This window comes from Rhineura floridana, chromosome 5 (genome assembly GCF_030035675.1).
Source record: "Rhineura floridana isolate rRhiFlo1 chromosome 5, rRhiFlo1.hap2, whole genome shotgun sequence".
Classification (NCBI taxonomy): Eukaryota; Metazoa; Chordata; class Lepidosauria; order Squamata; family Rhineuridae; genus Rhineura; species Rhineura floridana.
The window spans coordinates 101,132,892-101,157,187 of NC_084484.1; the positions used below are offsets into that span (position 1 = coordinate 101,132,892).

General features: G+C 40.4%; 1 protein-coding gene across 4 annotated transcripts in view; it reads left to right on the forward strand.

Moving 5' to 3' along the window:
* The window catches only part of RUNX1 (RUNX family transcription factor 1), a 272,128-nt gene extending 248,503 nt beyond the window's left edge, over positions 1-23,625 (forward strand). For all 4 annotated transcript variants that reach the window (XM_061627714.1, XM_061627717.1, XM_061627715.1 and 1 more), the window contains 2 exons: positions 17,014-17,175; positions 21,701-23,625. In XM_061627714.1, coding sequence (XP_061483698.1) covers positions 17,014-17,175; positions 21,701-22,197 — 659 coding nt within the window. In that variant the 3' untranslated portion in view covers positions 22,198-23,625. The remainder of the gene's footprint in view (positions 1-17,013; positions 17,176-21,700) is intronic.
* The last annotated feature ends 671 nt before the right edge of the window (positions 23,626-24,296 follow it).

The window sequence follows — 24,296 nt, forward strand, 5'->3', positions numbered from 1 at the left end:
CCTTCTCAGTAGCTAATGCCTCCCCTTTCATGTTGACTGGGTCCTAGGATAAGTGAGAAGCAAGCTTCATGGCAAAGTACCTTGGTTCCCAAATCCTAGTCTCATACTTCATTTCAGAATTCTTAAAATCAAAACATTTCTTGTAATGTTTGGCCTCAGAGAGAGAGAGAGATTGAGCGGGACGGGGCAGGGAGCCTATGCACACAGCAGTTTTATTCTGGTTCTATAATTCTGTAATTGCAGAAAAAACAGTGATTTCTGGGGGCATGCCTGTGAGGGGGCATGGTGTGACTATCATGAAGGGGCCCTGCATTTCTGAATTTGCCACTACACTACTGCTAAAGAATCATAGGAAAAATGTACACCAGAAAGGACAATTGGATAGGGTTATGGTTTGTCAATATCAATATGCTAATGGCAGAAGCCTCAGTGTCAAAATGCAACAATTGAAGTGTTTTGTACTAAGATAACATAGATATAATAGCCTTGTCAGAAACCTGGTAGAACTGCAAATCATTGAGACAGAACTATCCCTGAATATAAAATCTATAGCAAGGGCAGGGGGAAGTATAATGGAGATAAAGTTTCTCAGTGTCAGGGAGGACAAAAACTAGACAAAGTAAGAGAAACATACTCCTTCACAGAATCACTGTTGGTGGAAATATCAGCCCCCAAAACTGATTGACTGAGCAATCCTCTACATAGCTACAGACAGGCAAGTCCCTCTGAGTTCAGTGGGGCTATTCTGCAGTAAGTGAGTACAGCATTACAGCCTTAGAAAAGCAATCAAAATGATCAGAGGGTTAGACCTCCTTCTCTATGAAGAAAGACTAAAGAAGATAACAGAGTAGATGCTGTGCCTTTAGCTGCTGTTTTGCACCTGGCTCTGCTTGGTAGGCCTTTGGTTCCAGTAAAAACCAAAGTTGATCCTGCAAGCATTAAGCCTTAGCCATTATGTTATATGGCAGGGCCCTGGCCAAATTGTACTATTACCTGCATGCACTAGGAATTCCACAAGATGTAGTGATGGCCACCAACTTAAGATGACTTAAATTTATGGAGGAAAAGACTATCAATGTCAGTTAGTCATGATGACTGTATCCTGCCAACAGGATCAGATCAGAGGGAGCTTGCCTTCTACACCAGTTGCTGGAAATCACACATGGGAGTACTGTTGCACTCATGTCCTGCTTGTAGGCTTCCCATTGGCATCTAGTTGACCCCTGCGGGAACAGAATGCTGGACTAGGAAGATCTTTTGTCCGATCCAGCAGGGCTCTTCTTATTTTTTTAATGTTCATTTCTGTGTGATGAGTGATGTGTCTTGCTGTCTGTGCTATACTTCTTTACAATCCCTCCCATCTCATTTAACAGCAGTTGTGCTCTTTGCAGACATTCCTGGATGATTACCTAGATCCTCTACAATCTGGGTTCAGACCCAGTTTTGGTGCTGAATCAGCCTTGGTTGCCCTTATGGATGACCTTTATTATGAGAGAGACAGGAGGAGTATGATTGTGCTACTTCTGCTTGATCTCTTACTGGCTTTTGATATCATTAACCATGGTATCCTCTTGGAGTGACTCAGTGGGATGGGTATCAAGATACTATATTTCAGTGGTTCTGTTCTTACCTACAGGGCCATGTTGAGTGAGGAGCACTGGGTGCATACTCTCTGCCCCCCTCGCACTTGTGCTATGGGGTTCAGCAGGGTACTATCCTCCTTCAGAGGTCGCACTCCCTCTGAAGGAGCAGATGTGTAGCTTGGGAGTACACCTCTCTCACTAGAGGCTCAAGTGTCCTCTGTGGCTAGAAGTGCCTTTTATCAGCTTTGTCTGGTTTGCCAGCTATGGCTGTCCTGGACCTGTAGTCCAGCTTGACCACTGTAGTCCATGCCTTGGTAACCTTGAAGCTAGATTACTTCAATGCACTCTTTATGGGGATGTCTTTGGGCCTGGTTCAGAAGCTGGTGCAGGATGTGGTGGCCAGACGACTGTTGGATTGGCCAACATGTGACACCATTGTTAAAACATCTGCACTGGCTGCCCATCTACTACTGAGCCAGGGTCAAGGTCCTTGTATGACTTGTATGACCTGCACAACTTAAGTTGACGGTACTTTAGGGACTGCCTGAACCCTTATATTCTAGCTGAATCACTAAGATCATCTGGATGAGCATCGTTGGCCATCCTCCAAGTTGGCAAGGCTCATTTGGCAACAATAAGAAATCGAGCCTTTAGTGTCATTGCCCCAGTCCTGTGGAATGCTCTGACAAGAGAGATTCACCAGGCACCTTCTCTTCTGACTTCTCAACACCTTCTGAACACTTTCCTATGTCACCAGACTTATACAGACAATTGAGAATATTTCTTCCTGCAATTATTAGTTAATGATTTCTGTTTTTAAATTTTACATGGTTTTATTGTGTATTTATATATGTTGTAAATTGTTTTGATTTTTTTATAAATAGAGGTACATAATTTTTAATAAATATAAATAAATAAATAAGACGGGAACAGGAGCCATGTTCCCAGTTCTAGGGATATTTAAAGTACTGATAAGATGGCATAGCAAGAGGAGCAGCATGATCATGCATGGAGCTTAAGACACAAGGAGGGTATGTGGTATATTAAGTCAGAATGATGTGTTACTATTAGAGATGTGAAAGCCCAGGAAAAACCCTGGAGGAAAATCCAAAATTTTTGGTGGGTTTTCCCCATTTCTTAGGGTTTTTTCCATGCCCTCACAACTCTAGTTATTGCTGCAAAATATTGTTGATCATATTCCTGTGCCTGTTTCACCCATTGCTGAACTCAAGACTGAGTTCTGTTGTTTCATTCTCCATTGTTACTCCTTCTTGGAAGGAGATAGAATGGATATAGTTAAATAAAACAACAACAATCTACAGTCCAAAACAGCCCAGCAGAAGTAACATCTCAAAAAGCCCAAGAATGCCATAGCCTCAATCAGGAAAAACTCAGGGGTTTTTTTTGTGTGTGTATGATATGGGTACGACTGTGGAGCCTTCATATTTCTGTGAAGAGAAAGAGACACTGGGGCAAGAGGAGTGTGCTTAATCATGGAAGCCATGGTTTTTACTTCATCTCAGCAGCTTATGTATTAACATACTAGACTAGCACATAGGTTTTGTACACACCATAGATTTGAGCACATTCAAGGACACATACCCCCGAGATTCCCGGGGACTATTCTTTAATCAGTCCCATGTTTAACACTAGCCGTTGGCAAGGTCAGCCTTTTGCTAAGGCAACTTGGTTGAGAGGCTCATCAACAATGTTATCTTTATAACACAGGGGGATTCTGGGGCATGTTCTCAGATCCATACTAGAAACAGAATGCACAGCTTTCCTTAAAGGATAACACAGCCCAGAGCCTTCTGCAATGTTGTAAGGGGCTCTGCAGCATGCTTGCATTTCAACCTTCACGCATGAAGTTAGAGCATGCCACTGAGGACTCTGGAACACTATCAATTGGCCCAGCCCACATTCCCTCTACCTTCACTGGCCACACTTCTATACCCCAAACTGTTAAGGAAGCCAATTGATTGAGGGGCTCTAAAAAAATTTGGAGTCAGACTTGGTTACAGCTCATAATTAGCGAGAAGAGACTTTAACCACAAAACCCGGTTCGGATGACAACTAAGCCATCCCTTGGCTTAGCTCTGCATGACATGGCACTAAAAAGGACCAGGCAGAGGAGCAAAGCAGTTGTGAGCTCCTCTCCGGGACCCTGCAAGCCATAGTTTGGCTTATGTTGTCATACAAACCAGCTCATCCTCCCCCCTCTCAATCTTTATTTGGTCTTTGTATTGTATTTTTAAACTTTCTGGGAGGAGATTGCAATGTTTTTCATACAGCAACAATACAGTGTTATTTAAAGAGAAACCTTGTGCCACTTATCTTATTAGTTATGTGATCAAGCTATATGTTGAGCTCTCCTGGTGAGTTGGAAAATTCAACATTTATACAAGATGTTTGAATCAACAAATAAACCTTAGGCTTGTTAGATGTCTGTTGTGACATTGTGCTCCACCTGAACATTGAATGCCAGCTATCACAGCACTATTGGCAACTTGGAAGGTAAATGAAAAAGCATCAAGTCAGCTATTCCCATCTAATAGAAGTGGGGAACCTTTTCCGCCTGAGGGCCACATTTCCTTCTGAGTAACCTTCGGACGCATCCAAACTCAGAGGAAGGCAATGGTAAACCACCTCTGAATATCTCTTACCACAAAAACCCTATGAAAAGAGTATCCAAAATGCAACATGAGATAGTGCTGGGAGATGAGACCCCCAGGTCAGAAGGCACTCAACGAGCTACTGGGGGAAGAACAAAGGACAAGTACGAGTAGCACTGTGACTAATGACGCAGCTGGGTCAAAGCCGAAAGGAAGCCCAGAGGCTGATGCACACAGAGGTGAAAAGAGAGTCCGGAGTTGTACAACGCACACAATAGGAACATGGAATGTGAGAAGCATGAACCAGGTAAAGTTAGAAATTGCCAAGCAAGAAATGGAACACATCAACATTACAATACTTGGTGTGAGCGAAATAAAGTGAACGGGAATGGGATATTTTCAATCAGGCAACTACAAAATATTTTATGCAGGAAATGAGAAATTAAGAAGAAATGGAGTTGCTTTAATAGTGAGAAGCGATGTAGCAAAAGCAATTAGGAGCTATAACGCAAGGTCTGAGCGAGTTATATCAATGAGATTAAACAGGAAACCTATTAACATAACCGTCATCCAAATCTATGCTCCAATAGCCAACACAGAAGAAGAGGAACTGGAAAGATTTTACACAGAAGTACAGGAAGAAATTGATCACATATCAAAACAAGATGTGCTGATAATCATGGGGGACTGGAATGCAAAAGTAGGGAACAGAGAAGAAGTAGGAATTGTGGGGAAATGGGATTTAGAAGATAGAAATGAAGCAGGAAAAAGACTTATTGAATTCGAGATAGTTATTGAACACGAGATAGTGCTGGAAGACGAGACCCCCAGCTACTGGGGAAGAACAAAGGATAAGTACAAGTAGCGCTGTGACTAATGATGCAGCTGGGTCAAAGCAGAAAGGAAGCCCAGAGGCTGATGCACACAGAGGTGAAAGGAGAGTCTGGAGTTGCATGACATACATGATAGGAACATGGAATGTGAGAAGCATGAACCAGGGAAAGTTAGAAATTGTCAAGCATGAAATGGAATGTATCAACCTTATAATACTTGGCGTGAGTGAACTAAAATGGACGGGAATGGGACATTTTCAATCAGGCAACTACAAAATATTTTATGCAGGAAATGAGAAATTAAGAAGAAACGAGGTAGCTTTAATAGCGAGAAGTGATGCAGCAAAAGCAATTAGGAGCTATAACGCTGTCTGAGCAAGTGATATGAATGAGATTTAACAGGAAACCTATTAACATAACCATCATCCAAGTCTATGCTCCAATAGCCAACACAGAAGAAGAGGAACTGGAAAGATTTTACACAGAAGTACAGGAAGAAATTGATCACATATCAAAACAAGATGTGCTGATAATCATGGGGGACTGGAATGCAAAAGTAGGGAACAGAGAAGAAGTAGGAATTGTGGGGAAATGGGATTTAGGAGATAGAAATGAAGCAGGAAAAAGACTTATTGAATTCTGTGAAGCCAATAATTTGTTTCTTGCAAACACGTTTTTTTAGCAATCATAAAGATGACTGTACACGTGGACATCACCAAATGGTCAATATAGCAATCAAATTGATTATGTAAGTGGTAGCAGAAGATGGAGAAGTTTCATACTTTCTGCAAAAACAAGACCAGGAACAGACTGCAGTACAGATCATGAACTGGTCGTACTGAAAATCAGAGTAAAGCTAAAGAAGAACAACAAAGCAATCATAATGCCAAAATACAATTTAAATAACATCCCAGAAGAATATAAAGATCAAATAAGGAACAGATTTGAGGCTTTAAACATAGTTGACAGAGAACCAGAAGAACTATTGACTGAAGACAGAGACATTATCAGGGAAGAATGCAAAAAGACAATACCTCTAGTTAAAAAGAGAGAAAGACCTCAATGGATGACTGAAGAAACTCTTAACATGGTTAAAGAGAGAAGGAAAGCAAAAGCAAAAGGAGATAGAAACACAGTCAGAACCCTAAATGCAACAATACAGCGACTAGTACATAGGAACAAAGAGAACTGTATAGAAATAGAAAAGGACAACAAAAAGGGAAGAACAAGAGCCCTGTTCCAAAAGATTAGAGAAATGAAAGGGAAATTTAAATCAAGAGTAGGGATGTTGAATAATCAACAGGGGAACACACTGACTGACCAAGATGAAATAAAAGGAAGATGGAAGAACTCCATAAAAGAGATGCAAGATTCATTCACGGAGGAACCGTATGATGAAGAACCAGAAATTTTAGAATGCGAGGTGAAAGCTGCTCTTAAAATACTTGGAAGAAACAAATCACCAGGAATAGATGGCACACCAATGGAGTTGCTACAAGCTACTGAGACTGAATCTGTCCAAATTTTGACAAAAAACGGTCAAGAAATATGGGAAACTAAACAATGGCACACAGACTGGAAGCGTTCTATATACATCCCAATACCAAAGAAAGGGGATCCCAGGGAATGCAGTAATTATCGAACTATTGCCTTAATATCCCATGCAAGTAAAGTAATGCTCAAGATTCTACAACAAAGGCTCTTACCATATATGGAGCAAGAAATGCCAGACGTCCAAGCTGGATTTAGAAAGAGATCATATTGGAAACATATGTTGGATAATGGAACGGAACAAGGAATTTCAGAAGAAAATCACCCTGTGCTTTATAGATTACAGCAAAGCCTTGACTGTGTAGATCATGAAAAACTATGGAATGCTTTAAAAGAAATGAGGGTGCCACAGCATCTGATTGTCCTGATGCGCAACCTGTACTCTGCACAAGAGGCTACTGTAAGGACAGAATATGGAGAAACCGACTGGTTCCCATTCGGAAAGGGTGTGAGACGGGTGCATTTTATCACCCTATTTATTTAATCTATACGCAGAACATATACGGAAAGCATGATTGGACAAAGCTGAAGGTGGTGTGAAAACTGGAATGAGAAATATCAATAATTTAAGATATGCAGACGATACCATACTACTAGCAGAAATCAGTAATGATTTGAAACGAATGCTGATGAAAGTTAAAGAGGAAAGTACAAAAGCAGGACTACAGCTGAACGTCAAAAAGACTAAAGTAATGACAGCAGAAGATTTATGTATCTTTTGACAATGAGGACATTGGAGTCAAGGATTATTATTACCTCGGCACAGTCATTAACCTAATGGAGACAATAGTCAAGAAATCAGAAGAAGTCTAGGACTGGGGAGGGCAGCTGTGAGAGAACTAGAAAAAGTCCTCAAATGCAAAGATGTATCAGTGAACACTAAAGTCAGGATCATTCAGACCATGGCATTTCCGATCTCTATGTATGGATGTGAAAGTTGGACAGTGAAAAAAGTGAATAAGAGAAAAATCAGCTCATTTGAAATGTGGTGTTGGAGGAGAGCTTTGCGCATACCATGGACTTGCGAAAAAGACAAATAATTGGGTGTTAGAACAAATTAAACCAGAACTATCACTGGAAGCTAAAATGATGAAACTGAGGTTATCATACTTTGGACACATCATGAGAAGACATGATTCATTAGAAAAGATAATAATGCTGGGGAAAACAGAAGGGAGTAGAAAAAGAGGGCCAAACAAGAGATGGATTGATTCCATAAAGGAAGCCACAGACCTGAACTTACAAGATCTGAACTGGGTGGTTCATGACAGATGCTCTTGGAGGTCACTGATTCATAGGGTCGCCATAAGTCCTAATCGACTTGGAGGCACATAACAACAACACAACCTTCGGGGGGGGGAGAGAACATGCCAGAGATGGGTAGAGCCAGAGGGAAAAGTGGGCAGAATAATGAATGTAAATGTTACTGTTTATACAGTAGGCTACCTTCTTCACACTCAGGTGTCTATCCTCCATCCAGGAAAGCAAGCAGCATTATCAGAGTTTAAGGCACATTCCAGGTAGGCAAAAACACTCCAGGAGGGTGCAAAGCAGGACTGGGGAAGGTTATGGTTTGGAAAGCAGAGTCTCAGGGGCCAGACAGAGAATCCTGGAGGACTGCATTTGGTCTCCAGGCCTGAGTTCCTCATCCATGCTATACAACATGCTACTAGTTTTTAAAAGTTTAAGACTTTAATTCTGTGGTGTTTGCAACAGTTGTATCCTGCTGGCTTTAAACTTTCAGGATGTAACTAACTTATGCTTTCAGGTTTTTCTTCACAACGAAAGGAACTAGAAATTCCAATAAAGCTATCACAGCATTATGATTTTAAAAAGCTACCATTAAGAACTTCCAAATACTGCAAGACTCTCAGTAAAATGGCAGGAGAAGGAACATAGCAGCTATAGCTTACTGTTCAGCTCCTGAGGCCTTGCCACAACCCTTGCTGCCATTTAAAATGAACTAATTTCAGTTTGCTGTGAAAGTTATTTCAAAAGCCCAACCTTCTCCAGAACTTCGCAAATGGTTTTAATGCCTCAGTAAAACCACAAAGCTCTAAAATAAAAGCAAACATTGGGGCATGAGGTCACAGCTTAAAGGTACCAGCGCCTTTTAGAAGAATCTAAGTAACTTTGGCAATCATATTGAAACCTGACGTGCACCATTACCCTGTGTACTCTTCATTTATATGAGGAATTGCAGCCAAAGGGCTGTGTAAGGCAATCTCAGCACTGCCCCACAAGTCAAACATTTTAAAAGCCAACAATGTCCAATGAAATTCCTATAAACAAGTGGGTTACCCGTAGTGATTTCTACAGCAGGTAGAAGTCCTGCCCTTAGCAGAAGGTTACAAAGGCCATCTTTGCCACATTGCAAGACTGAGCTAAATCCAGAGATGCTAAATCCAGAGATCCTGACAAAATACAGAGATTCTCCAAATTGACTTCTGAATGTAGATGCTCTTAGAGTGCTTTAGGTGTAAGCACAGAGCTGCACCCAGGTCTGTGGCAGCTGCCCTTAGAAAGGCTGCCTTAGAAAGGATCCCTATACTAGCTGCTCTGATCTGCCCCCCTTCCTTCCTTCCTTCCTTCCTTCCTTCCTTCCTCTCTCTGTCTCTCTCTTTCTTCACACCCACACATTATTTTTCTCTGGGTTATTTTTGTATTAGGGATGGCAGAGAAATTCGATTCAATTCACATTTAATGGCAAATTTATCAAATTTTCACTTTCCAAAACAATATGAGAACTGAAACACAACCATCCTTTGAAATTTGCACTTGTCCGGATTACGTGATGCAGTTTACCAACCAAGCAATGTTTACTGAAATGCATATATTAGGGGAAAGTGTGTACAAAATGAATATATTGGTCAAAATAACATGCACAAATTCATTATTTTAGGATAAATTGCTTGCAAAAATGTGTACATTAGTCAAAACTGCTTACAAAAATGTATTTATTAGGAGAAATTCACACTAAAATGCTGAAAAAATTTCATGAGGATTTATTTTAAAAAATCACAAATTGCTGCAGAAATATGGCAAACCGAATTTAAGATTAGAAAAATGAGAAACTGAGAGAACTGAAATTGATAGATCCTTCCACCCCTTCTTTGTATGAACCAGGCAATGGCAATTAACATTTGAAACTATTTATTTATTTATTATTTGATTTATATCCCGCCCTTTCTCCCAGCAGGAGCCCAGGGCAGCAAACAAAAGCACTAAAAACACTTTAGAACATCATGAAAACAGACATTAAAATACATTAAAACATCTTTAAAAACATTTTTAAAGCTTTGAAGACATTTTTTTTAAATTAAAAAACATAGTTTTTTTAAAAAAAGAAACATTTAGAAGCATATTAAAAAAGCAATTCCATCACAGAAGCAGACTGGGATAAGGTCTCAACTTAAAAGGCTTGTTGAAAGTGGAAGGTCTTCAATAGGTGCCGAAAAGATAACAGAGATGGTGCCTAATATTTAAAAGTAGGGAGTTCTGCAGGGTAGGTGCCGCCACACTAAAGGTCCATTTCCTATGTTGTGCAGAACGGACCTCCTGATAAACCGGTATCTGCAGGAGGCCCTCACTGCAGAGCACAGTGATCAACTGGGTATATAAGGGATAAGATGGTCTTTCAGGTATCCTGTATCCTGGTCCCAAGCTGCATAAGGCTTTGTACCACCAAAACTAGAACCTTGAACTTGTCCCAATAGCAAATGGGCAGCCAGTGCAATTCTTTCAGCAGTGGGGTGACAGCTGGGGATTAGCCAGCTCCTTTGCACTTCAGAACTGGGGGAGATTCAAAAGCACCAGTATCATGCCTTCTTCCAAACTGGAAATGTGGCTGACCAGGGGTTGAGGTGCAACAGGGAAGACAGAGTGAGATGGGTGGTGCCTGGCAAAGGCCTATATCACCCTCTTTAAAGGCCCAGTGTTCATGTAATGTAGTAATAACAAGATAGTAGGTGCTAGGATTGTCCATTCAAAGAAACAGTCATGGTAACCAGTAAAGCTTCAGTAAGCGATAGTAATCTATGGCCCACTCCCACACAACCCCTTTTTAATTCTCATTGGGATTGTGTGTGATGTGAAACTCCAAAGCAGGGGTTTCCACTGAGGAAAACATCCTCCATAATGAAATAGCTGGCTATGGAATTTTACAGTTTGCTCTGTAATTTTCCAGCTCCTCATGTTCCAGCTCTGAAAAGGTAAGAGAATACTTATGTTGTTGTATGCCTGCTGTACCTAGTGACAGAGTTGTCCCTTGGTAAGCCCCACCTTCTTTTAATGCCCTAAGTAACCAGCTACTGGAAAATGACACAGCTTTTCAAAGAGGCAAGGATTCAGCCTTACTTTTGTTTTTCATGTGGAAGGTTAAATGGAAAAAGAAGAGTAGCCAGCTGGAACCGATGTTCGAAATCTGTGTACAAGCACAGCACCACAAAAAACCCTGAAATGTTAAAGACGTCAAGTTCGGGGGGAGGACAATCTAAATGCAATATTTGGATATATCTGACTGAGCTAGCACCGAGATGACTCTTTTGGTGTGAATGCAGGTTATACTTATAATTGCTTGGAGAAACATATATTTAGGTTTACAAAGTTGGCTCATTTACTTATGGGGAAACAGCGGTGAGCCAAGTATGTTAATTGTTTTTTTTTTAAATTAAACCACTCAGTGCAATTCAGTAGAGAAAGGTGAAATGGCAAAAGGCCTAAAAGTTGGGCAAATCTTGTTAGGTTGATACCAGCAAATGACTGAGGAAAATAATGAGGTGTCCACTTTGTTTTAATCATCCCATTTTGAGCACTTTGAAAGCAACTGACAAGACAATAAAGAAATTATATTTCTTGGCAGAATGGATTTTGGCAGAAATATCTGTTGGTTTAAATGACAAAAACAATTCTGCAATTTTCCTGGATCGTGTAATAACAGTGGTTAACTCATGTTATCATGGGATTTTAATTGACATAGATACATGGCTAATTAATTGCTTAATACTTGCATCACCTCTTCCCACTGATCCGTTGGTTGCAAATTCCTTTTTTTGGGAAAGTAGACATTAGAGGGAGAGAGAAGGAAAGAGAGACTTTGGAGATGACTTTCAGATTTGCTGGCCCAAATCTCTTCCTAACAGTATCCGTCATCTTGCCAATTACTGGCATGTCATCTTCAGTACTGACTCACATCCTGCTTTTCCTTTTTTAGAAACACTTCTAGCAACAAGTTTTATCACAGTGAGATTTAGCTCTTATAAATGCCACATACCTAAAGGGAGAGGGCAATGTCTGATCTACACTGAGGGCTGGCTCATGCCACAACGATGACCCTGTTCCAAACAAACCAGAAGGCTGCCATTGGAGGAGCCCTCATGTGTGTGGGTGTCTGAAACCTCTATGCTTTTAATTTCAGAAAATACAATTTTCTGCAGTTTTAAAATACTGAGTAGTATACTTCTTTTTTCAAAAAAAAAAAAAAGACCAACAAACAACACTTTCACTTGAAAGAATCCATAAATAAAATTCCTTTTGCCCATTCTGCCGAAAACTTATCTGTGGATTCTCTACTCTTACTGCAAAATACATCTTTGTAGGTTCTCTGCTAGAGAGCCAGTGTGGTGTAGTGGTTAAGGTGTTGGACTACGACCTGGGAGACCAGGGTTTGAATCCCCACACAGCCATGAAGCTCACTGGGTGACCTTGGGCCAGTCACTGCCTCTCAGCCTCATGAAAACCCTATTCATAGGGGTGCCATAAGTCGGAATCGACTTGAAGGCAGTACATTTACATTTAGGTCCTCTACTATTATCGCAACTTATATCCCTGTATGAACAGGAGTCCCATTATTCTAGATACCATGAGGGAAGACCCTGGGTGGGTCGGTGGGTGGAGAGAGAAAAGGTGAATTTCTGACAACCCACTTTTAATTATGCTAGCACAGCCTTTTGGACTACAACTCCAATCAGCCCCAGCCAGCACAACTGTTCAGGCACCAGGTTCGGAAAGGCTGTACTAAATGCTAAGCATGCACTTTCTCTGACTATGCTGATCACCTTTTAAGTGCCAGAGGTCAACATATCACAGCTTTTGAGTTTGTTATACATCATCATACTTGAAACATACATTAACTTGAACATACCCAAAGTGGCTAGCTTACTTCAAACCAGCATGAATGGAACAAATATCCTAATGACAGGTAAAGTTAAGCACGTCATCTGCATTCAGTGCATTATCCAAATTCAGCACATCAAGGCTTTGCTCTCTGGAAAAAGCTTTCTGCAGCCACGACCACTACCGGCTTTTCCTTCCAAAATAAACCAGTCCACAAGTAAGTCATGACACAACAGCAGTGTGGGGCTGCACAACATGGAGGGAAGGTGTTAGTAGGCTGGCTAAAAACAGTCCCTCTCACAATCCATTGGAGGAGAGCTTTGCACATACCATGGACTGCAAAAAAGCCAAATAATTGGGTGTTAGAACAAATTAAACCAGAACTGTCACTAGAAGCTAAAATGATGAAACTGAGATCATCATACTTTGGACACATCATGAGAAGACATGATTCATTAGAAAAGACAATATTGCTGGGGAAAACAGAAGGGAGTAGAAAAAGAGGAAGGCCAAAGAAGAGATGGATTGATTCCATAAATGAAGCCACAGACCTGAACTTACAAGATCTGAACAGGGTGGTTCATGACAGATGCTATTGGAGGTTGCTGATTCAAAGGGTCACCACAAGTCGTAATTGACTTGGAGGCACATAACAACAACAAAAATGCTACGCTCTTCTAAATGCTATATGTTTTTGAAAATTCCACCCACCCCAACATCAGCCAGATGTTCATTGCAATCCGATGTTCTAAGCTCTAGGAGACTTCACATAATGTGTCCTTAGCATGCTGTGTGAATTTCTATAGGCACCATTGACCTCTTGGCCAGCTCAGCTATAGCAAATGCCTTCTTGCACCTAGGCTGGCAAGTTGCAGAATGGGTTAGCCATATTACTCCTGGGAGATATGGAATTGCCCTTTTTGTGGATACAGATTAAAGCTTAATGTGGTTCAAAGCAGACATAAAGTACACTCTAAAAGTTGTGGCACTGTGTAGCTATTGCTGTACTGAATGATATTGATTATGCAGTGATTTGGTGCCAAAAGTGCTTTCAAAGATTGTGCAACAAGCTCTCTATTGCCATCTACTGGTCAACATAAAAACTGGGAATAGGCAGCAATAAACTACGTAGAAGACATTCTCCACCCCATTATAATTTTGATCTTCCAACATGCCATATAGTGATGATTAGAAAAATAACGAGTAGATGAGGTATATATGTATAGTGGAGCATGTAGCATATAATGGAACATATAGCATTTAGTGGAGCTTCTTTGCCCTACTTGCGGAGCCCTTTTTAAAAAAAATAAAATCAAGGTTGATTATATGAAGCTATTAAATATTATGCAGCACATGCATTGCTTAATTATGTTTTTTAAAAAGAAACCAAACACAACATTTTTGTGGCAGTAAAACATGATGGGGCGTGAAAAGTGGTACAGTGCTTTGTATCTAACAGCTTGTTCAGCATAAGGCTGGAGGCCGAGAACTTGTAGCTAACTAAGCACAGGGCAAATGATTGTACTCTTATTCTCACCCTGAAGTGTTTTATTGCAGTAATTATGTGTTTAGGTATACTTTCTCACACAGTGAAAGGCAGAAATGGATATCACTTGTTCCTTGGAATAAACAGAGCTTTGTCCCTAGACTGCCTGTTGGTGCAAATCAGTAACTCTGAGGATCATCAAGAGGATCCCACACTTTGCTCCTCCTTTTAAACTTTTCTCAAAACCTGTTTGATTACAAGACTAGAGGAGTCTAAACCCCTTTATTTTCATTGTACTGAAATTGGTGAATTTTTGTAAGACATGATGTAATTCATTATTTTTATATCTAACAATAGCCCTTTGCATTTGATGAGGCCACCACCACAGAGGAAGACTTGATCTTCTAATTTGATTCAGTAACAGAAGATCTATATAGTTATGCTGATGATGAAGTTTCTCAGCAGTGATTGGCTCAACTGCCTGCCTGTTATGGGGGGGTAGGCAGTCAGAAAGGCTTCTGGCAGTCATGGGCTAAATTGCTGTAATCGTAGCGGGAAGAAGATGCTAGGAAATGATGAGCCAAAGAAGGAGTCTAGAAAAGTGCTTTGGAGAGGAAATTCTGTGGAACAGGACAAAGCAACTGGCACTCGGCGAGAAAAAGGAAAGCTGAAAGATAGAACAGGTAGAGAGGAGTACATTGTTGTCAGAAGTTGTAAGATGGGAAAGCTGAATTTCAGAATTATTATGGAATTTGGTCTTTGCAAACTCCAATACAAGCTAGCCTGACCTGTATCTCCTGAACTAATGTGCAGATCAAAATGTACTTATCCACCAGCTTTCACATTTCCTGCATGTTCCAACACACGAGGTGGGATGTTTTAAAGTATGCATATAAAACATATATAAATGTGATTTTTTTTGTGGTTTTGGGAGGCAGAAATTGCAATAATGGGAAGGAATGGGCTTATAGGTGAACATGTGCAAAACTGACAGAGAGAAGAAACAGACTGATTTGCTCATCCCTAGCTGAGAACTTCATGTACTGATTTGAAATCACCAGTCAAATCTTTGGCAGCAGGCATCTGGTCTTCTTTCATTCTCTTTGAAAACAAAATTCCAACATCATTTAACTCTCTTGCATGCAAAGTTACTCTGGGCTTGAATTGATATGCTTCTCAGTTGTTCTGGCCCTATCTACTAACAGAAGATATTTGACAAAAACAATGTTTACCCTAATCTTCCTCCCCTCCTGCACCCAAATACATTTTTGGTGTAGTCACCAAACTGGACTGAGCACAAAGCCCAAACAGGCTCCTTTGATTTGTGTTGCTCAAAGGACAGGCATTTGTCATCACTCTGAGTGGTGTAGAAGCATTAGCAAATGCACGCCACAGCGGAGTTGCTCAGCTGTCCCTGCAATTTCAAGTTCTGCAAGCCAGACATCTAGAGACAGAACAGTGTTTGATATCTGTCCAAGTGGGTTCTGTTTCCACTTGATATGATTTGTAAGGATAGTACCCAAATTCCTATATTCATAGGACTGAAATAAAGTGCCAAATGTCTCATTATTAAACTATGTGGTGCAGCGCCATCAATAATGGCCCTCTTACTGGTACAGAAGTCCTCTAGAAGTATCTCGCTTTTTTTCCTGTTCCTGTTGCTGCTCTGCAGATCTGTATGGGTCTGTTATGCTTCTAGTATGGTGCTTGTGTTATGATTGAGAGCATGTATAGCTTATTTGGGGAACAAGTAGATACCTGCAGAAAATAATAAAAGTTTGTAGACACTGATGGGGGAAGAAGGCATCTCTGATCAGTGAGTTGCTGCTATCCCTATTATAGCTCATTTCAATAGTGTAGAAAGCACCACTCTTTTCAAGGTGTTGGGGCCAGGAATGCCTTCTCTTCAAACTTCCAAGTGTCTCAGCCCTGGTTAGGCTGATATTGGCCACTTCTCCTCTCTTCCATCTTCTCTTGGGTTTGGGTGTACCAATCACATAGGTCCTATGCACATTGTGGTTTCTTTCCAGACAACCATGGACAATGTGCAATTGTTGAAAGAAGCAGATGCAACATCAGGGGGGCAGGGTTAAAAGCACAGCCATACTCCCAATTCAACATGCAGTGCGCTACACACAAGTAATACATGCATAAGGTTGTAAGTTGCCTCCTTCTGGTCAATCTATGGAGGTTTGTGGTTGGGTATAGAGATGTGTTTATAAGTTTTGGTAGAATACAACTTTTGGATCTGAACAGAAATGCCCTGTTTAACATGAAATACTGATCTACATTAGCAAACAACAACTTGCATCTTTGGAACCTCGGTCATGTCCCCCCTCAAAACTGCCAATGTGAATTATCTAAAAAGCTTCATAAGAGAAAAATTCAATTGAGTCAAAAACAGCTAAGTGTGCAAATAATGTATTAAAATGAGCAATTCCTTTGCAGGCTTCAAAAGGGAATGCCAGATTTTAAAATGTGGCTGTTTATAGCGCATAACACTTTTAGTCTTATTTCAGTCTTGCATGGTCTGCTCTTTTGTTTTACAAACAAGATGCATACTTGGCACCTTGAGACAGAGAGAGCATAGTTAAGCTGTGTTACTTGATCATGAGTCTGCAGTCTTGCTTTAAAAAATATGAAGTGCCTTGCTGGATCATATCATATCTCAGTAATCAACAAGCATATTCTGTACAAGAATTTCAACAACCAGCAGGTGCTATGTAGCCACCAGAAACTGGCCAGTATTCCACCTTTGCTTTAAGGAATTAACATTTGAACATAGTATAGGGCTATAAAAATAACTACTCTTTATACCTTTCCCCCCGCGCCAGATACAAGGCAACTTCAGCCATCTCCTCCATGGCCTTACGATCCATCTTATCAGTATCTGGGATCGATTACATCACCTTCTGTTCATCCAGCAACACCCATTTCACCTGGAAGGGCTAGTGGAATGACAACCCTCTCTGCAGAACTTTCAAGCCGACTGACAAGTAAGTCTCAGAAAGCATTAAAAAAAAATTGCTAAGCCCAGGATTCTCATGGTGTGAGGAGGCACCAACCACTGACAAGAAGAATCTCCTCAACTTGTCTTCCAGTCCATTTCTGTGCATGTATTTATTGGGTCAGAATTGTAGAAGCTGGTTGGATTTTGTGCTCCTGAGTCCATCACTTATATGGCTCTTCAAGCATGTCCTACACACCCTGGTGGCCTAGGTGCTTTTTCCCCAAGTTTACATGTCCCAAACCTTCAAATGAGAACAAAAGGAACCAAGTAAACTGCAGTTGCTTTTTCTTGATTTACTGGAACAAGAACAGAATTTTGTTTGGTTCTTTCTGTTTAGTTGGATTCTTTGTCTCCTTCTCACAGTGAACCTCCATAATGGCGCCTGTGAGTATTTCCAGAACAAAAGCAAACTCTGACTTGGAACACTGTAGTGGCAATTGGATAACTGATAGTTGTCGAACTGGTATAATATCTAGAATCATCGCCTATTGACAAGGACACCATTATCTTACACACTTCAGTGCAAATATGCAATTTTAAAAACAGGTCTTTATTGTAGGGTTTTTTTTAAGGGATTGAACAACAATGATTAAAGAAAACCCTATTACTGAGTTATCTAGAAGATTTTTAGGCAGCCCTTCAGCAAAACTATTAGGGCTCTGTATAATAAGAATATAAAATTACATATTACCAAGCAGAGCAACAGCATAAACCTTCAGCATAAAATTTCAGCAAAGCTGACAGAGACATCATTAAGTTTGCTTGCTATTGCCTAGAGGGGTTATTGATTTCTGACTGCTTAAACCCATTCATATAATAGTGGGAAGTAATTGTAGTGATGCATAGGTGGTCAGTTTTGAATTAAATTTTGAACACTTTCACTGACTTTGACTTGACCAAATACCTTATACCCTGAGTGGCCAACTTTTGTTGTTGTTTTGTTAATGTTTTGTTTTGCATGACTGCTAGAAATCCAGCAGGTGAAGCTTTCCCCACCACTTTATCTGCATGATGGGAAATTTTTTACTTGCTGAATGTTCTGCTTGTCAGTGTTAAAGGCATAGAAGCCTTACCAGAAAAAGGTTTACAACCCTGCCTGTATTATATGAGAATTATGGTGTTTAACCCTGTATACTTAAGCCCTGTTCAAGTGTTTGCTGAGAACATGTGGAGGGAGTATCAGGGCCATGCACGCTAGCCTTGCCCACCATCCTCAACCCCACTAGCTGCAGCCTCAGACCTGCATACATCGAATGGGAAGGTCTGAAAGGAGAATCTTTGTGCGTTCAGAGTTCCCACATGGTTCCTGACGGTATCAGTGATTCCAAGCATAAATACCTTCTCTCTCAATGTACAGTCCCTCTAGGGACTGGGATGTGGGGGCAGTAGTGGACAGCGTGGAGGGGCTGCACTACTCACCTGACCTCCTTGTGGCAGAGTTGCTGCTGCATAGCAGAACAGAGAGGGGGGAGTTGGTGAGTTCAGCCCAGGTCGAATGTGCCAGCAGAAGCCAATCCAGTACTCCTGCTAGCGTGTTTGTACTGCACCAACCTCACAGCCGCCTTATCTCTCCCCCTCTTCCTCCCAGCATGTAGCAGTGATGCAGCTGGAGGGAGGTCACGTGAGGGCTCAGCCCACCATGCCATCTGCTGGGGGGGGGAGGTGGGACACATGTCCCCACTCCTTCCTCCACATATTCTGAGCATGTGTGGTGAGCAGCCGTAGTTATGTCTGTAAGATAAGTCAAAAACACATAGAAATGGAAGCAAACTCCACTGATGTCACCGTGGCTTTCTCCCAAGTTTAGATCAGGGCCTTTGAGTACATATCACATAGCCCATGTCTCCAGTATATCATTGTTCTGCCTGCTGGCACTGCCTCAATGAAAGCAGCTGCAAACCTTGTAAGCAACACCCAGAGGTAGTGCATAAACTTTATATTAATGGCTTCTAAGTGTCATTTTTAGGACTTGACCCAATTCTGTTTAACCAGAATTATTTCCAACTGCAGTTTAAGTCAGATGAATGGTGAGTTTGTAACCTGTTTACAGGTGATTTTTCCTGTGGAGGCATGGAAAGGTTTAAAAGACCCTTTCAGTTGCTTTTTCCTTACTTTTAAGACTTTATGTGGCTGGGTTTTGCCCTTAAGTAAATATAACTGGTTCTTTCATGCGGCCTTTCTGCCTGGATTATTATTTATATACTTTAAACACCATTTTGTACGCACACATTTTTTTAAAAAAAGTCTAACCTTCATATTCCCTCAGTAAATTCACCTTCCCACAAAAAACCTGCAGTCATCTTTTCCCTTCTATGTGGAAAACAAAGCACACATCTGAAACGTGTAGGACAACCTTTGGGGAGGGGGGAGTATGATGGATCCAAGGAATTACCTTCACACATTCAGTAAATAAGAGGACACAGCTATCATAAGCTGTATATCTTGTTTTTTTTAAAAATGAATCATGCAAGAAATTTTTGCAAGAAATCATGCAAGCATAATACATCATTCATGTGGTTTGCCACTTTTTTTTCTGGAATGGTTCCTCTGTCACTTAAGAATTGCAGCGCAAGCAGACTTGTACCAGATGAAACTTCCTCTACCTCCATGTTCGACAACAGCATCACCTGTTGAATTTCTGACTATCACATAGCTATTAAAAGCACAGGAACCTTAGTAGGACAAAAAATGTAGCAATCCTCTTTACAGTTGACATTTAAGACTGAAATCTGATCTGCTAAGGAGGCATATCCAGGTGTTCAGTAGTATTGTTAAGGAGGAAGGCAGATGATGATTACTCCTGGCACATCCAGAATTAAGACTATAGCATGTCACTAAAATCTTCTGAGAAACCTGTGGAGGTATGTCGAAGAGGCCCTAGGTTGACAAGCCTTCAGAACCTGACACTACAATATGTCTGCAGAGCTCTTTTAATCCAGTCACGGTATAGACTGTTTTTGTTTTCTTTTTCCCACCTACTGACTCTTTTTTTTCCTGTACATGCACATTCCTTTTATGCAGACTCCACACTGTGTCTGAGGAGGAGGTGTTGCCATGAGGAAAGGTTTCTTGATTGTTATTTTTAATGCCTTGTAATAGCTGGCAAGAAAGCGGAGCCACGATCTCTGTTAATTGGAGTCTGTCTAGAAGCTCTCTTGTAAGAGGGCCATTATCTCTTTAATCTGTTTTGGGGTCGGTTGGGGGATGGCGAGTGAGGGTTCCTCAGTCAGCAGAGGAAAAGTCTGGAGGCTCAACTATCATTTCGGACATGGAGCACTTTATATATATATATATATATATATATATATATATTCATTCCCAAATAATTACTCAAATCTCTGTGGACTGAGGCAGGCAACATAAAGCCTGGATCTGATAGGGATGAAGGGGAGGGAAGTGTTGCTGGTTGCAGATTTTTACCTTTATTGAAAGGTCCTCCCTTCATAGGCAATCTTTCAGGGATTGCTGCAAAATGAATACAAAGTGTGTGTACTAATTCAAGGAGAATTACCCTGTAGAAGCTACCTTTGCCCTCACCTTCCTGATTGGTTAGGGTCGCCCATGTGCTCAGTGTAGAAGCATAGCCTCTAAGTTAGCTTTGTTTACATCCAGACAGCTGGATCTGATGGGCTACAAAGCATTATGATGTCATCACATTCTATATGTGATGCTGGGTTGGCTAAGATCACATAGTGAAGGAGAAAGAGGCTTAATCAAGGGAGGGGGGAGAACTGCACTAAAGCAGCAGAAAATCAAGAAACAATGACAGACATAAAAGAAAGAGAATATTCTCAGTAGGAGGGGTTTTTTAACAAAATATTTCAGCACCACCAACTCTTTCCCTAAAATAACTACATTTGCCATAAATACCGAAACAAGCTAATATTTGGCACATCCCAGGGATCTGGCCTGCTAAGGCTTTCTCTCACTACCTGCAGTACCTTGTACTGCCACTAGGATAGCTCATCTTAAGTGATTATTAGACACAAAGGAGGATATAGAGCTCCTGTATAATAATAATAATAATTAATAATAATTAATAATGATAATAATTTAATTTTTGTGTCGCCTATCTGGCCAAAGCCACTCTAGGCGACGTACACAATTAAATTCCAGTAAAATACAATTTAAAATACAATTTAAAATACATAGCAATACAATACAGTCGACAATAAAGGATTAAATTACAGCATAAAACAGTATGTAAACAACGGGCATTCAGTAATAGTGATAAAAGCTTAGCCCACCCCGGAGGTCCTGAAGGCCTGTCCAAAGAGCCAGGTTTTTAATGCTTGGCGAAATGCATCCAGGGAATGGATCTTAAATCATTGTGGAAAAGTGGAAATTTTGGCATATGGGAGTTTGTCAGATACGAGCAAGAAAAGCTATTCATACTAAACTGTCTTCTTCGATATAAGAGCCCTGCCTTCCTTTGGATGTTTTTTGTCTGAAGTGCAATGAAATCTATATTATTACTCACAGCATTATCCCTGTCCTCTTCCCCAAACCAGGTGCTTCTGACCTAACAGCATTCAGTGATCCAAGAGTAGGAATTGATCGTCCTTTCCCTGCAATACCTTCCATTTCTGATCCTCGCATGCACTATCCAGGAGCATTCACCTATACTCCAACACCTGTCAGCTCAGGAATAGGGATTGGTATGTCTGCCATGACCACTGCCACAAGATATCATACTTATCTACCCCCTCCATACCCGGGTTCTTCTCAGGCTCAGGGGAGCCCATTTCAGACCAGCTCCCCTTCTTACCATCTCTACTATGGAACATCAGCGGGATCATACCACCAGTTCTCCATGATGTCTGGAGGAGACCGGTCACCTCCACGTATCCTTCCACCTTGCACTAATGCTTCCACAGGATCCACTCTTCTCAATCCCAACCTTCCAAACCAAAATGATGTCGTGGACACAGAAGGCAGTCATAGCAACTCCCCTACCAACATGGCAACCACAGCAAGGCTAGAAGAAGCAGTATGGCGACCATATTGAATCACTAGCATGGTTGTTTTGTCTGTGATGTCTATGGTCTTGTCATGAGTGTGGTTGAAGGCTCTGCCATGTTTAAAGATCATACAGAGAAACAATCTATCCAGAAGTCAGTACTTCCAGGATTGGTGCCATCCCATTGATTTTGGTCATTGAGGTGATAATATTTCAGAAAAGTACACTCGTCCAAGGGCTGAACTTCTGAAGATGAAAACATTTTAAGGTGGCAGTACTATTCCCTCACTTTGTCTATAGATATGGGGAAGGATAAATACTCGATATGTTTCCAGAGCTTGAGACTTCACAAATAGTTTTGGAGCTCCTCAAAGCTTTTTGAGAGTGTTGCTTTTGATATCTGATTTGGAGGCTTAAAGCCTAACACAATCTTAATGAGTTTAATCATTTTGACATGCTGGTTAAAAGGAAGTATAGGAAGATTCTCAGAGAGAAACTGTGAATGCTTCTAATTTAGAAATGCTGTGAATAAGAGTTTTTATATCTTGGAATTAATTTTTTTAACCAAGTTGTATATTCCAAAGAGTATGGAAATTCTGTTTATTTTTTATTATTTTTTAAGATGCAACTCATTCTTCTTTGCATGTCATTTTTATTTCCTTTTTTTGGCACCTTAGAAATTTGTAAAAAGATTTAATCTTTTTTAAAATGTGCTTGCTTTTCTCATGCATTGTCAACTGAAGGCATGAACAAAAGCCCTTGTAGGGAGGTGATTTAATTATCCCTTTAATATAAAAGAGTGACAGCCTTGAGTCCTTTTGAACTACTGAAAACGTATATGATGAGTTACTCGATATTTATGCTCTTAGCATTGAATTTTTGTGTGTGATACCTTTATTATTTAAATATGCTTAAAGATAAGCACATGCATTTTGTAGCAACCAAAGTTTAAAATGATCAGATATAGAATGACTGGAATAATTATGGGTAATGTGACTTTTAATTATTTAGAAGTATTGTTTACATTTAGCTCCATTTCACTTTCATCAGTCATTTAAGACCCAATGAAGTCTCTTTTTTCATCCAGTTGAGAACCCAGAATTATTTTAAATGTTAGTGTAATAGAAGTTGTATCAGAGTATCTCCATTCAAAAAAATTAGAACTTTGCATCACCTTTTGCTACATTTTAACAGAAATTATGGAATATGAAGACACTGGAGGCAGGGACTGGTCTCAGAGAGAGCATAGCATATGTTATGCTGAACTAATATCTAAAGACATGAAAAGTAAAATCAAATACAGCTAGATAGTAGATAGCAGAATACTGAACTAGTAGTTAACTTCCATGCTGATATATTTTGGGGAAAAATCTGATAAGTCCCTGTATATTCCACTTTGGGAATGTTGTGGTCCTAAGCACAATCATTTGGACACAAATTTCATGGAAATCGACATAACAGAAGCCCACACTAGATCCACAGTCTCAAGTATATTTATCACAGATTCACAAATCAACAGCCAAAGGCAACCTTAGGAAGCTGCACCACGTTGGAGTGAAATAATGGCTTGGGAATGTGGCTGTTAACCCTTTCTTCTGTAGCCTTTTCCCCTTGGAATAGAAACTTCGGAGTGGAAAAAATGATGGCAGGTCACCCCCTCCGCCACACCTAGGGATGGAAGGATCTGTCCATTTCAGTTCTCTCAGTTTCTCATTTTTTCAGTCTTAAATTCACTTCTTTAAATTTCTGTAGCAATTTGGTTTTTTTTAAAAAAAAGAATCATAAATATTCACCATCATTTTAGTGCACATTTCTAAAAACAACCACATTTTTATATGAAGTTTTGACTAATGTATACATTTTTGCAAGCACTTTCCCCTAATATAATGCATTTTTGTGTTATTTTTACAAATATATTCAATTTTATGCATACGTTTCCCTAATACATGTATTTTTGTAAAAATTGGTTGTAGAACTGCATCACAACATTCAGAAAAGTGTGACTTTCCAAGGATAGCTGTGTTTCGGTTTGCATATTGTTTCAGAAAGTGTGGATTTAATACATTCACCTTTAAATGTGAACTGAGTCAAATTTCTTGGCCATCCCTAGCACATCATCACTTCTTTCATACTTGCAGCCTCCTGCA